This window comes from Morone saxatilis, unplaced genomic scaffold (genome assembly GCF_004916995.1).
Source record: "Morone saxatilis isolate NCDOM2014 unplaced genomic scaffold, NCSU_SB_2.0 Contig11, whole genome shotgun sequence".
NCBI classification, from domain to species: domain Eukaryota; kingdom Metazoa; phylum Chordata; class Actinopteri; family Moronidae; genus Morone; species Morone saxatilis.
Genome location: NW_023339663.1, coordinates 3,904,489 through 3,917,323, shown reverse-complemented (window position 1 = coordinate 3,917,323; position 12,835 = coordinate 3,904,489). Strand labels below are relative to the sequence as shown.

The 12,835-nt window shown below is 39.7% G+C and overlaps 1 protein-coding gene across 1 annotated transcript in view; it reads right to left on the bottom strand.

Annotated features, from left to right (window-relative positions):
* Nucleotides 1-5,007: 5,007 nt before the first annotated feature.
* The window catches only part of slc6a5 (solute carrier family 6 member 5), a 22,413-nt gene continuing 14,585 nt past the window's right edge, over nt 5,008-12,835 (bottom strand). The window contains exons 12-14 of the mRNA XM_035652002.1: nt 12,572-12,672; nt 11,143-11,310; nt 5,008-9,248 (exon numbers count right to left, since the gene is read on the bottom strand). Coding sequence (XP_035507895.1) covers nt 9,093-9,248; nt 11,143-11,310; nt 12,572-12,672 — 425 coding nt within the window. The 3' untranslated portion in view covers nt 5,008-9,092. The remainder of the gene's footprint in view (nt 9,249-11,142; nt 11,311-12,571; nt 12,673-12,835) is intronic.

Sequence of the window (12,835 nt, the reverse complement as noted above, 5' to 3'; positions counted from 1 at the left end):
TAGTTATCTTGATTTCTTCAGGTACAATTAAAGCTAATCTTAATGCCACAGAACTGAAATTCTGACAATAGTGTGTTTCTAACTGTGTGGCAGTTAGTGGGAAGGTCCTTTCCTGAGGATTGTTTTCAGAGTTCAGTGTGTTTGAACTTGACTGGCCTGTACAGAACTCCAATCTCAACCCCAACCTACATCACCTACATCAGTGCCCAACCTCAGGACTTGTGTGACTAAAATCTCTGCAGCCAGATTCTAAAACCTTGTGTAAAAGCCTTCCCAGAAGTGTGGAGGCAAGTTGTAACAACAAAAGTCCACAGTTTTTGGCTGCAATGTTCAGATGTCTGATGCATACTTCTGGCCCTGCAGTGTAGAACAGCCGAGGTGAGAGACAGGCAGAGCAACCTTTCGCTATTTCAGAGTGCAGCCTCCCTGAAATTCACTAGTTCCTTTGAAAACCCCTATTGATGTTGGACTGTTGGATTTGTTTTGGTTTTACTGTTAGCTTCCAAAGTGCAGAGCCGCCCCCTTTTTCATTGTCTCCAAATATCAGGAAAGCATTTTACCCCTTTGGAGGATAAACACATCTTAGGTTATCATACCTGCAGGGCTACACGTTAGATAATGTGATCATACAGTAGATTAGATGGAGCCTGGAGGCTGCCATTAACCCTATACAAAAATATATTTCTATTAAATTAAAGCCCTGAGAAGAAGCGTTACATGTGACTAATATGATGATGTAAAATGCTGGTGGAATCACTGTTGACAAGGTGGTTGCAAAAAACCTCAAAAGTCATCCAAGGTAAGTTTTTTTGTTTTGGGTTTTTTTTTTTTTATTCAGTGAATTAGCCTTGGGTGATCCGATCAGTAATTGTTAGTGTGAGCACATTTCTTTCAAAGCAAGAAAGCAGAGATCAAAGACTGTGGTGTCCTTTAAATGAGAAGGTTGCATTTTTCATTTTTCTCAGTTTCTCAGTAAAAAATAATTTATGTAAAATAATTTTTTTTCGGACCTTGATTATTATGTACTAAAATGATAAGTATGTGTGAAATGAAAAGAGCTGTAGTGACAAACTCGCAGAGAATTATCACCCAACTATGCAGCTTTTCTGAGCTTTCCAGCCTTTCTGTGCTCAGCGACTAGCTGGGGAAGATATTTTTCTCAGGAGTCAAAAAAGAGGGTAAATATTGCACCTACATTCAACAGGAGGAAAGAAACACAACTCCAAATGAATGCTTATGCTGGTTTATGTGTGTTTGATGTGTAAATAAGCCACTGTTTGCTAACATGTTCACCGTATCCTCTTTATATGTCATATGTTAATATTGTGTGTCCTCTTTTCCTGGTTTTGGATGACATTGTATGACACTTCACACGCACAAATCCACTCAAAAACTGAAGCACTGTTCTAAAGATGTGTGCAATGTATATTAGATATCCAGTGAGTAAGATTTAGTGGCATCTAGGGATGTAATTGCAGATCGCAAGTCTGTCGCTTCACCCTCCCTTTCCAAGGAGAAGGAGAAACTACGGTGGCTGTGAAAGTAGAGCCAGTGTTTGTTCCTTCTGGGCTACTGTAGAAACATGTCGGTTCAACATGGAAGGCGTGCCGAGGCATCTGTAGATATAAATGACTCATTCTAAGGTAACAAACATAAGGATTCCTATATTCAGGTGATTATACGCTGATTAATATTCCATTTATGCCAATAGAGCCTCCTAAATGTTACACACTGGACCTTGAAATGGCAAGTGAGTGATAGAAAGAGTACTTCAGCTTGATGCTGCCTTACTGGATAATAATTCTTACTGAAACATAAGTAACCAAGAGTTAAACTGACCAAAAACTCTCAAAAATAGATGATCTGGATCATAAGCGTGATAATACAATAATATTCATAGTCATTGGACACCATGTTGTGTGTCATTATCACTTACATTTTACCCCCACACTGCTAAACGTTTGCAACTCAAATAGACAAAAAAGGGAGTAAAGGGTAGGAAACGTTTGCATGCCTGTTGCTGAATCTGACAGAAGTGCAAATTAATGCAATAGTTCCAAAGTGTCTCGCCTGAATGATGCCCTCAAGTCAAGGAGAAACACTTAACACAACACTGGCTTTAAAATGTGCTTAGACAGAGCAGCTCACTCTAACTCATTGCTGTTTAATTACTGAGCTCATATGTTGGAGCGGGAAGTGGAATAAATACACAAATAAATAAAAGTACATAAGCAGCACTTTATTATCTGCAACAATGGTAAGGGGTGGATAAGAGGCCTTTAATAAACATGTTTTGACAATAAGCCAAAATTAGACACTTTAAATTTCAGCAGCAATGAAAGCATTTCAACTGAGTTCACAATGGAAGGCAGGACAAACAGGTACCCTTTAATCACGTCATTGTGTTGGTGTCAACAGCATTCTTATTTGTCATCGTAAGTAGTAGCTGTGAAGTTTACTGCTCCTCAAGGTCAGCTCACTTCCTGCCTTATCTCATCAGCTTTCATCAGCTGATGAGATAAATCATGGAAGGATTTTCCTGTCAGCTGAATACAGGCAGGAAACCGTGTGCGGGGTCTCGTGTCTTCAAGCCGAGGGCCAGGCAACTTTTAACTGATGGTGAAGTAAAGAAACAGGCTGTCGGGCGGAGAGCGGGTGAGCCTGCCGCGGTCAGAATGATAAATGTCTGAATGTTAGCACTCGCAAAAAGGAGACAAAGTGTTCCTGAAGACATGAAACTTTATTTTTCCCTCCTGCGGAGATCTTTGATCTTGCATTAGCAGGTTGAGAAGAGAGGGACAGAGTTGACAGTACAGATGGCAGCACTTTTCCTCAACAAACTTTCAGGTCTAAGTGCTTTCAGCAGAGGCAAATGATGCCATATATTGAAACAAATGTCCCCTCTGGTTGGTAATAACTGTGCAGGTCTTCTGTTTTCTGAATCTTCTGTGAATATCCCCTTGGAAAGTAAAGTAAAACTCTTACTGCAAATACCCATTTGATCATTTTACTCCCATGTTAATCTGCAACATTAGGTAAATTGTTTACATTTGGTATGGAGTAAATAACAGAGTGTAATTTGTGTCATTTCTATCATTTAGATTTGTAGGGGTTTTTGGGTTTTTTTTTTTTTGTCTTTTGGCAAAAACTTACTGAAAATACTTAAATTGTTCAGCCTCTGGGATGAACTGTCAAACAGTCAATACTTATTGCAGCCAAAGTGGAAGGAGCTGAAGGTGTTTTGGGCTGTGAATTCAAGAGGCTCATCCAGCTACTCAGAATGACTAACCCTTTGAAGAATAAGTAGCTAAAATCAAAGGCACAAAATATCAACAGATAATGAGAGGAATTATATACTCATGCAGCATAATCAAAGTGTTCTGTAGTAGAACAAGTCCACTGTGGGTGCAGAGGTCCCACATTTACCTCTTTAATTCAGAGGTTGTCCTCTCGCTCTGAGGAAGAGTCTCCGTGTTCCTATAGGGAATTTCTGAAACAAAGGATTGTCAGGGAGGAGAACGCCAAAGATAATGAGATAAATGTTAGACTTTTTCTGCTTGATGCTGGACTTTTGATGCTGCTGCGCAGATAAAACACATTTGATGGATTCTTAATGCTCCGTATGAGCAGTAAAAAGAGCAGTCACACTGATTAACAGTTTGAGAGTTAACTTATTGTGTTTCAGGTGCTGACAATTATGAGTGTAAGGTGTGATTATTCTCTTTTTTCTGTGAACTTTTCCTTTAAACAGGCATATGTGCCACAGTGATGTAAGAGTGTTCAGGCTTTTATTTCAACCAAATACTGCACAAATTGGCTGTACTGATCAGTTCATCTAATATGGCTGACATTAATTACAATGTATTTTGTAGAAACCAGTTCACATTCCTGGAATGCCTACTTTAAAATAGAATACACTAATTAAGAAATTATCTTTCAAAAGAATGTGATATTTTAAGCAATGTTTCCTCTGTAATCAGTCTAATACTTTTGTTTATGAACTGATAACTGCAAAACAAATGAGATTGCTGTCATTTGTATCTATTGCTAATTAGTAAATGTTAACAAGTTAACAGGCTAAACTTAGATGGTGAAATAAAGGTTTGTTTTTAGCATAGCATAGCATAGCTGAAGACTCATACTCTTCAAAATTAAGCAAGCACAAAAAATTATTTTAAATCTTTTTTTGCTCCTAGATGCCCAATGTTTGTGCCAATATTAGTAGTGCTGATACAATAATAATTAGGTTTACTGCCAATTAGGTTCACATACAAGTGGGTTGCCTTGGTGTTTTGGTGCATAAAAATAAACATTGTATGTAGAAAATATAAAGAGAGATAAAAATCAAGTACTGCAAATCAATATGCATAAATATAAATATAAACAACTTATTTTTTTCCTTTGCCTTTGCCTTGATGCCATTGAGGCAATGAATTCAATAATGTCTACAGACTTTCTGCTTTCCAGTATTAAGGAACTTCTTACTGCTGTGTACTGTATACTGTACAAACCGCTGTGCTGCATGCATGCAAATAAATCTAAATTGCAAATTAGTTTGACATGAAATATGCTAACTGCCTGCCACAGTCAGTGGTGTTCAGCAGCACATAGTATGTACCAACAAACAACATGCCTGCAGCAGCGTTCAAATCATCTTTTTTTTTTTATCTCTTCTTTGATCATGATTTTCCAGTAAACAACAGACAGTGTGTAACACTTTCACACAGCTGTGATGCCTTCAGTTATTTAGCAGCTGACTATAAAAGTTGATTGACAGGTCACAAAGGGGACTCACTGGCTTAACCTAATTTCCTTGTTGTTATTGTTTATAGCTTCACAGATACAGCAGGGGGCCTGTCTAAAAGAAGCCAGTGACAACAAATAAAACAATAACATTTATTTATTGATTCATAGGTTATACATTTCATGATATAATAGCGATATATTATTATTGGCAAAGATACTATAATCCAATTGCATTTCTATACATAAATACAAAATCTGAGGTAGGGCCTCAAAGATTGATGACATTGAAAATAAATAAATGCATTTCACATATATGATATATATTTTCTTATTTTTTTATATCTCACACCGATTTTAAAAGATATTTGTTATATATCTAGTCTCTACTTTCAAAACAAAGGATGTCATGAGCTGTTGGAGGCACATATCTATATCCATAGGCAGCAGTACCTCACATAGAACACACAGAAATATATGACATTACTCAAGTAATTGGAAATTTAACCTATGCATTCATAGGTCGGACAATAAAGTGCCAAAAAGACACAACAGACATAACAATAGGAATACTGTTACCATATGAGATAGATGATAAGCTATTCTGTGGTGTTATTTTTGAAATACATACAATATTCTACCATTAGAGGACATCTATAAGGCCAATGGTTACCTGAAGATGTTTTGTAACGTATTGGCAAACATCAAGGAACACTACATGGGACATGAATGGCAGTATCTCAACCTCTTATACGCAGATGACACGTTCCTTTTTTCTTCTAAAGTTTGTTTTTCTGTTTTCACTACAACCCTAGTTTAAAGTACTCTTTCTTTGGTTACCTATACTGCCCAAAGTTGACTTGCAGGCAAAGCGAATTGACAGTTACTTTTTCTCTTTTTTTTATGTCTTACTCCTCTGTAAGAAGGACAATAGCAACCCTCCGTTTCTAAACATTATGTCGAACAAAAAACTCTCTAAAGTAAACATGCACGGACTTATATTATTGAGAGAGAAAGGACAAGGATTACTATACATGGACATTGAGTTACGGCAACACAAACTGCACATGCAAGCTCTTCAGTGTTATATTTTGTGAAGCAATGTAGTTTTAACTGAACCCTAAGCCATTTTTTTTTTCTCAAACCAAAAGCAGAGAAGCCCAGTCGAAATGGAAACAAGGACACAAAACACATAGCTATTTATCTGTGGTCCTAAAGGAAATCATTCAAATCTATCTCGGGGAATAAAAGGACCATACCGTCCAATACATCTAACACATGATTTCAAATTCCAACCTGCTCGCACCCCTGCTCTCAAGCGAGTGGTTGCCATAGGGTTGAATTTTTTGGAGCATATCAGTGTTAAAAGTTTGTTTTACACAGCTCATGTTCACAATTGGTGGTCTAAGATCCTCACGTCTGTCAGGAAAGAGAAAGAGGACCATCAGGCCGAGGCATCCTAGGAAAGAAAAGTCTTGTAAATCTCCTCTGCTTCTTTCAGCGATCTACTCTGAGACTGGCCATGCAAACATCTGATTGACAGTGGAGTTCAGTAAAACGAATACAGAGACAAACACACACACACAAGCATACACAGACATACATTATTATCACGTTTGAACAAATAGAGCTAAATACACAGTATTAACAAAAGCAACACTGTGGAGCAAGCAAGCTATTTAACAGCAGGCCTTTTTGTGCTCATTAATTGATTATGTTTTGTTTTCAAACCGTACAACCTCTTAAATCATATCTGTGCTATTTCCGTGTCAATATTATTAAAAGACATGGCTTAGAGAAATAGTTAAGGAGAACCTCTGAGCAACTGTTATTGCATCCATACCTGCAGCCTCTATTTAAAACACTTCAGCCACTCAACTCAAGTAAACGCCTGCAGTGTTAAAAGCATAATAAAGCCAATCGACATTGTGTCATCATGAAAATGCATATTCAACTGGTCAAAGCATGGAAAGTACTAATTGCTTCTGAGTAGATGCATTGTGTTACTTTTTAGGTAATTGGTTGAAAGCTGACAAAGTAAAGGTTGGCTGCCTGTCATGTCACATTTATAGATAGCACGCCTGTTGAGCTGCACAGGACTGTTCTTTCAGGCTGCTGTGGTGTAACATCCCGAGATGACTTTACGCCCCCAGGAAACACTCTTACAGTAGCTAACTTCTGCTGATGATGTCTTAACAGCACAACTTGAAGGGAAATATGCTCTAAATTACAGTAATTTGAGTGATTCTGATGGACCACAGTGTGAGCAAGACGACCGTGAAGTTGATGAAAGCCTTCTCCATGTGCAAATAAAACTGATTCCACAAACTGGCTCAAGAGACAATACAATTTCAAGTCGATTACAAGGCATTCAAAATTAGATCTTAAATTAATCTTAACTAATTCTTGTTTTCCATACATATAAACATAATGAAAACCAAGATACTTGATTTAGCACTGCACACAGTTGGCCAAAACAGGCTAAGTCACTTGTATGTCCTGTATAATCATTGCAAGGCGCATTTAAGCAACAGCAAGCGAAAAGCAAAGTGATGCTGCACTGAGGTCATCAGGAAGTAGTATTTTGATTCTGATCCTTTACAGGACACTTCCAGACTCCTTCCAAAATAGTTTAGCATTAGGATGGCTCTTCTCTCTGTTTCCTATGCATTGAATGCTATTATTCCTACAACTACCGGAGTAGTCTGATGGAATCGAGTATACCTGAGACCCTGTTTTCATGAGGACACACAGAGAAGCAAGAGGCATAAGTCTGAAATGGCAACGAGGTCTCCGGAGCTCTACCACAAACATCAAGAGACAAAGTACACTTTCCAGGAAAGAAGGAGGCCATTTTCTAGTCTAATCTTCATCTACTCACACATAGCAGCTGCTCCTAACATTATGAGGACGCGACAACACACACACGTACAGCTTGAAGATTTTTTTTAAGAAGTGTACACATTGTACAAGATATTATCCAGCTAGCAAGAGAAACGTGGTTCAGAGAGACATGAAATACACTCACACACACATTCTCAATCTCCATCTTGCTAGCTCTCTCCTCCGATGATGCTATACATATATAACTCTATATGTATAAAGTATATATATACATATATATACACATATATATTTATATACTTTATACTGTTACTCTACTGATGTAATGTACATTGTAAAGATGGTTTTCACAGATGGCTTGACAAGTTCACAACACATAAACGCACCATCTAAAATATATGCACAAAGTGACTATCAGGTCACCTTTCAAGACCTAAAAAGGTTAAATGGCCACGTTATCACCTACTAAAGGAAGGATAGACTACTCTAGTGGTTACCTACATTAGGAATGTGCTACTTTACATTATAGGATAATACAATAGAGGATAACAGGTATACGGCTCAATAAATAGATAAAGAGAGAGGGTATCACAAATGGTCCCTCAGATTCGGAGAGAAAAAATAGACTCAAGCTTCTATCATACTGCAGAGTCATCCAGGCCAAAGTGTATCTACTCAAAGTGGTAATCAGGATGCATTCGCTACTCTACTGGGACGTAGGAGGCACAAATTGCAGATCTTGTAATCTATTTTTAACAAAGCAAGAGCGACTGAGCAATAGCTAATGTGAATATACATATATACTGCTGGAACAAAATGCGATACCAGTGCATACTGTGTTTTTTTTCTTTTTTTTTCCCGAGGCAGTTGATATTATTTGTAGCGCCAATGGAATTTTGTACACAGATGGAACAAAAACACAGATCCCCGTCGAGCTCGTTGAACCGCTGTCGCTCAATTTTCTTTTTGTTTTGTGTCTGCTTGCACCAAGATGATTCATTATCTCTACACACAAATATGATGGCACACACACACACACACAAACACACACACACACAAACACACATACACACACGACTCCATAGGGAGCAGCTACGGTGAGTCTAATATTGCAAGTGCAGTCTGAGCTGTGTCATTTTATGACACAATTTTTCTCTTGGAATAAAGATCCCTGGGAAGGGTTCTGAAGTAATCAGTGGTCATGTGTGGGAGGCAATGATAGCCCATTAACCGAGTACAAAGCAGCAGCGGAGGAGTAGACTCCACCTGGGCAGCCACTCCTCCCTGGCAGAAGAGAGGAAGTGGTGAGGAAGAAGAGAGGGAAGAACAAAGGGAGCCTGTTTCCACATCCATGATACAGGGAGGAAGACAGGAAGCAAAGAGGGTGAAGTACGGATAGGAGAAAGAGAGAGGGGAGGAGGGAGAAGAAGAGGTGGAAGTTGCCCCCCTCACGGTGCCCCCTGCTGGGGCTGAAGGTGGTGGATGTGGTGCAGCTGGGGTGGCTGCTACTGGTAGGAGCCGAGCTGGAAGTCCTTGGGGGGCAGTTTGAGCCCCAGGGAGTTGGTTCCCAGAGGGTCCATCATGTTCTTGTAGCGTTCCCCACGGTGCTTCATCAGGAAAGGACCCCAGTCGGGCTGAGGGGAGCAGACCAGCTTCAGACGCTGCGAGAGGAGAGGCAACACAAAGCAAGTTTATATGGGAAGATATAATAAATCTTATCTGTAGTGGGTGATAAGGCACAGAGTTGTGTTCTCTAACAGTAGCTTGCTTGTTATAGCTCTTATGTGTAGAATATTTAGCAGTGTGCATTTCGGTCTGCCACAGTATCTGTTTTGATACTATTCCTGAACTGAAGAAAAGGGAATCAAAAGGCAAGTTATAATATATTGTCAGTGCCTGGAAGGGGGCAGTTGTCACCAGCACTTCTGATTTGTGTCCATGAGTCCCCTTACTTCTTACTTCTTACTGCCAATAATGCTTTTGCCAAAGTAGGACTTGTACAAACCCCAAAACACCCACCTGATATTTTTCTATTCCATAAAGACCCGCCCTACTCTGTTTCTGATTGGCTGGTGTTTGTTTCTTTCGTTGCAGAGGTCGGTTAGGTTTAGCCAAAGGGATTGAGATGGGTAGGCTTAGAAAAACCTGCCATGGTCAGAGCCAATAAGAGGTAGAGGGGCGGGCCACTAGCTTAAAGCTGAAACAACAGGGCTGAAAATGTCCTTATTTAAAAACACCAAAATAATATGGGTATGTTGTGGTTAGGGTTATGGTTGTACTGAATTAGGGTACTGGAACCATTTTTGGTTCAATTCAGGTACTAGATATTGCATACTTAACTATTACCAAAGTTTTCACTGTTGGACTGCATTTCCACCAAACAAACACACACTTACACACAGATGGCAACGACCTACCACGCAAAGCACAGGCCTAACCGTCAGTAGTAACTGGGCTCTGTGTCTTCCTCAAGGACAACTGCACATACAAATAAGGAGTCTGGGATCGAACTGGCAATCCTGCAATTCATGGACAACCTTCTCACATAGAGTTGAAGTTTTGGATCAAATATTCCTGCTGGTTTATGTTTAGTAGCGGATTGGCCTTGAATATGAAGTATGTGGATTCAACTTGTATAGCCAAGGCTAGCGAGGCATTAATTAATTGTAAGTTTGAAGGTTTAATCTCTGGCACCGTCTGTCCACAACTGAGCAAAACACTGAACCCCAGTCTTACAGGTTGCTCCAAGGCCACTGCGTTGAACGACACTGGTGTGAGAACATGTGGGTGACTGACATTGTAAAGTGCTTTGGTATAAAAGCGCTACATACTGTTAAAGCACCCAACTTATTATTAATGTCAAACATGGCCCTTTTTACTTTATCATCGTAGGTGTGATTATATACTTGGCACTTTGATCTTAATGACATTACAGTTGAACACCTTTTACAGTCTTCCTGTTTGTGGTTCTTTCTGTTTTCATTGTTAACTGGCTCCTCTAGTTTTCCTTACCATGGCTTATGTCTACTCTTGTGACCCTGAGATGATGTAAAAACTGATTTAATGCCTTTTCTAAAAAAAAAAATATCCTCAAAACACGTGGGGAAGTTGTTTTGCAGCAGTAGTATACAATATCGCCTTAATGTAAATTGAAACTATGATGATTATACATTTATTGCAGTCAAGCAAAGAAATTAAAATGTAAGTTGGAGGATGGTCTGTGATTGAGGCTGCTGTCTGAGCTGCTGAGGGAACAGAGATGTTAGGAGAGAAAGCCACGATCATCATCATCCATTAATCTGAGTATTTAAAAGGGACCCGCCGGACTCCCAAAAAAAATTTTCAAATTAATACTCAGCCAGCAGCCCGCCTCTCCCTGCTAATGAGCAAAGGATGAGACTATTGATTTCTCCGACAGCGTGTGTGTGTCTGTGTGTGTCTGAGCGTGTGGGACAGTGTGTGTGTGTGTGTGTGTGTGTGTGTGTGTGTGTGTGAAGCAGACAAAAACAAAACATACGTGACAATGTCTCGTCACGGCTTTGTCTCAATTATTACCTCGCTTATGCTGCCGGGGGCGAGGTACATCTTAATGACAAACATGATTGGGATCCAGATGACAGAACAGATGACCATGAGCCAGCCCATAACCATGGACCAGGTGGGGTAGGTGTAGTCCTCGTAGGTCATCCCCTTCCACTGGTACAGACTCAGTACCAGGATGCCCTGCACAAACCAGTGAATCAAGGAAACTAGGCTGTTTTTATATATTTTTTTTTATAGCTCCGTACCATGCCTTCCAGTGAAGCGATTACATTGGTAGACAGCTGAAGAGAAAACGGTGGAAAGCCAGCTCATTACATGAATAATGATCACAAGAAATCACTAACAAAGAGGTAAGAATTTATTTTCGAAATAGCAGCCAGCTTCCATGTTCTGCTAATGTTGTTTTCACACCTGATGTGTAGCCGAGTACACATGAACTGTACTCAAGGCCTCTTATTCAAGTTGACCGTGCCTGAGTCCTGGTACACAACAAACTAGATTTTGGGGTGTACTAATCTGTGTGAAATCCTCCTAAGACTACTGCCGCATTGGTAAAAGAAACAACTGTAAATCTTAAAACAATGGCCCAAATTAGTAGTTTTTTGACTGCTGTCGTAGTTGTTCAACTGTGTAATGTTTTTCTGCATTAACAAGGACTGAACAGTAGATTTCTTCCCAATTAACTGCACTGAACTGAGGACACATAGCTAAAGCTGTGCCCACTGTTCCATATAAAAGAGGATGGATGAGCTTCCTTTTTACTATATGAGCAGTGAGCAGCAGTGAGCAGCAGTGAGGGACAGAGTAGAAACAAATTCTACCTCCATTCTACAGAACATTTGGCTGTGAAGGATTAGAATAAGACGAAGGAGTGGAGAACAAACAGAAAAAAGAAGGCAGACAGAAATAGATTAGCCTGGGGTTGTGCATCAATGAGCTCCCAGAGGAAATCTGATCTCCCTCGAGAGCAGCGGGATGACCAGCCGGCCCAAATACTGCTCCATTTGTCATCGTCACCTCGGCTTTGGAGCTACGGTGGTTTCCATTACAATTACCAACATTAATGCTGGCCACTGTCCAACACTGACACGCTGGTAAATACTGTTCATTGGGATTTACAGCTTCTGCTACACCGCATATGACAAATAAGTGGCCATTTTATAGGGAGTATGCTATGGAAATGAATGTGTGTTTGCAGCAGCTGAACTCATGCCACACTAGCTATTTTGGAAAAACACAAACAACTTGAGACTCGGTGACATGACAGGAATTAGAAGGAAGAGATAATTTTCGATTTCACTGTAACAGGAGCAATTTACCTCCTCTTTCTTTCCAATTGCAAATCAATGAACTTTAAAGGTGGCAGCGGAAATGGCAACATTTTAAGCCGCACATGTCACTGTGTGCCTGAGAGAATGAGATGAGCAAAAAATAAACACACCGTCAGAATGGTTGGAGTCACAAAGGCCCAGCAGATTCTCCAGAATCGGTTTGGCTGGAAACCAATCATCATTTCAATGTCCTCGCAAAACCTCTGCAGACCTGCAGATATACAAAAAAAAGGCAAAGAGAAAATAAATAAAATAAAAGAAGAGCGATGGGAGAAAGTCAGAAAAAGAACACACAGAGAGTGACCTGGGTTTAATAAGGTCCGTTACAAAAAAAGGACCAGCAAATTCAATCCATCCCTGTGTGTGTGTGTGTG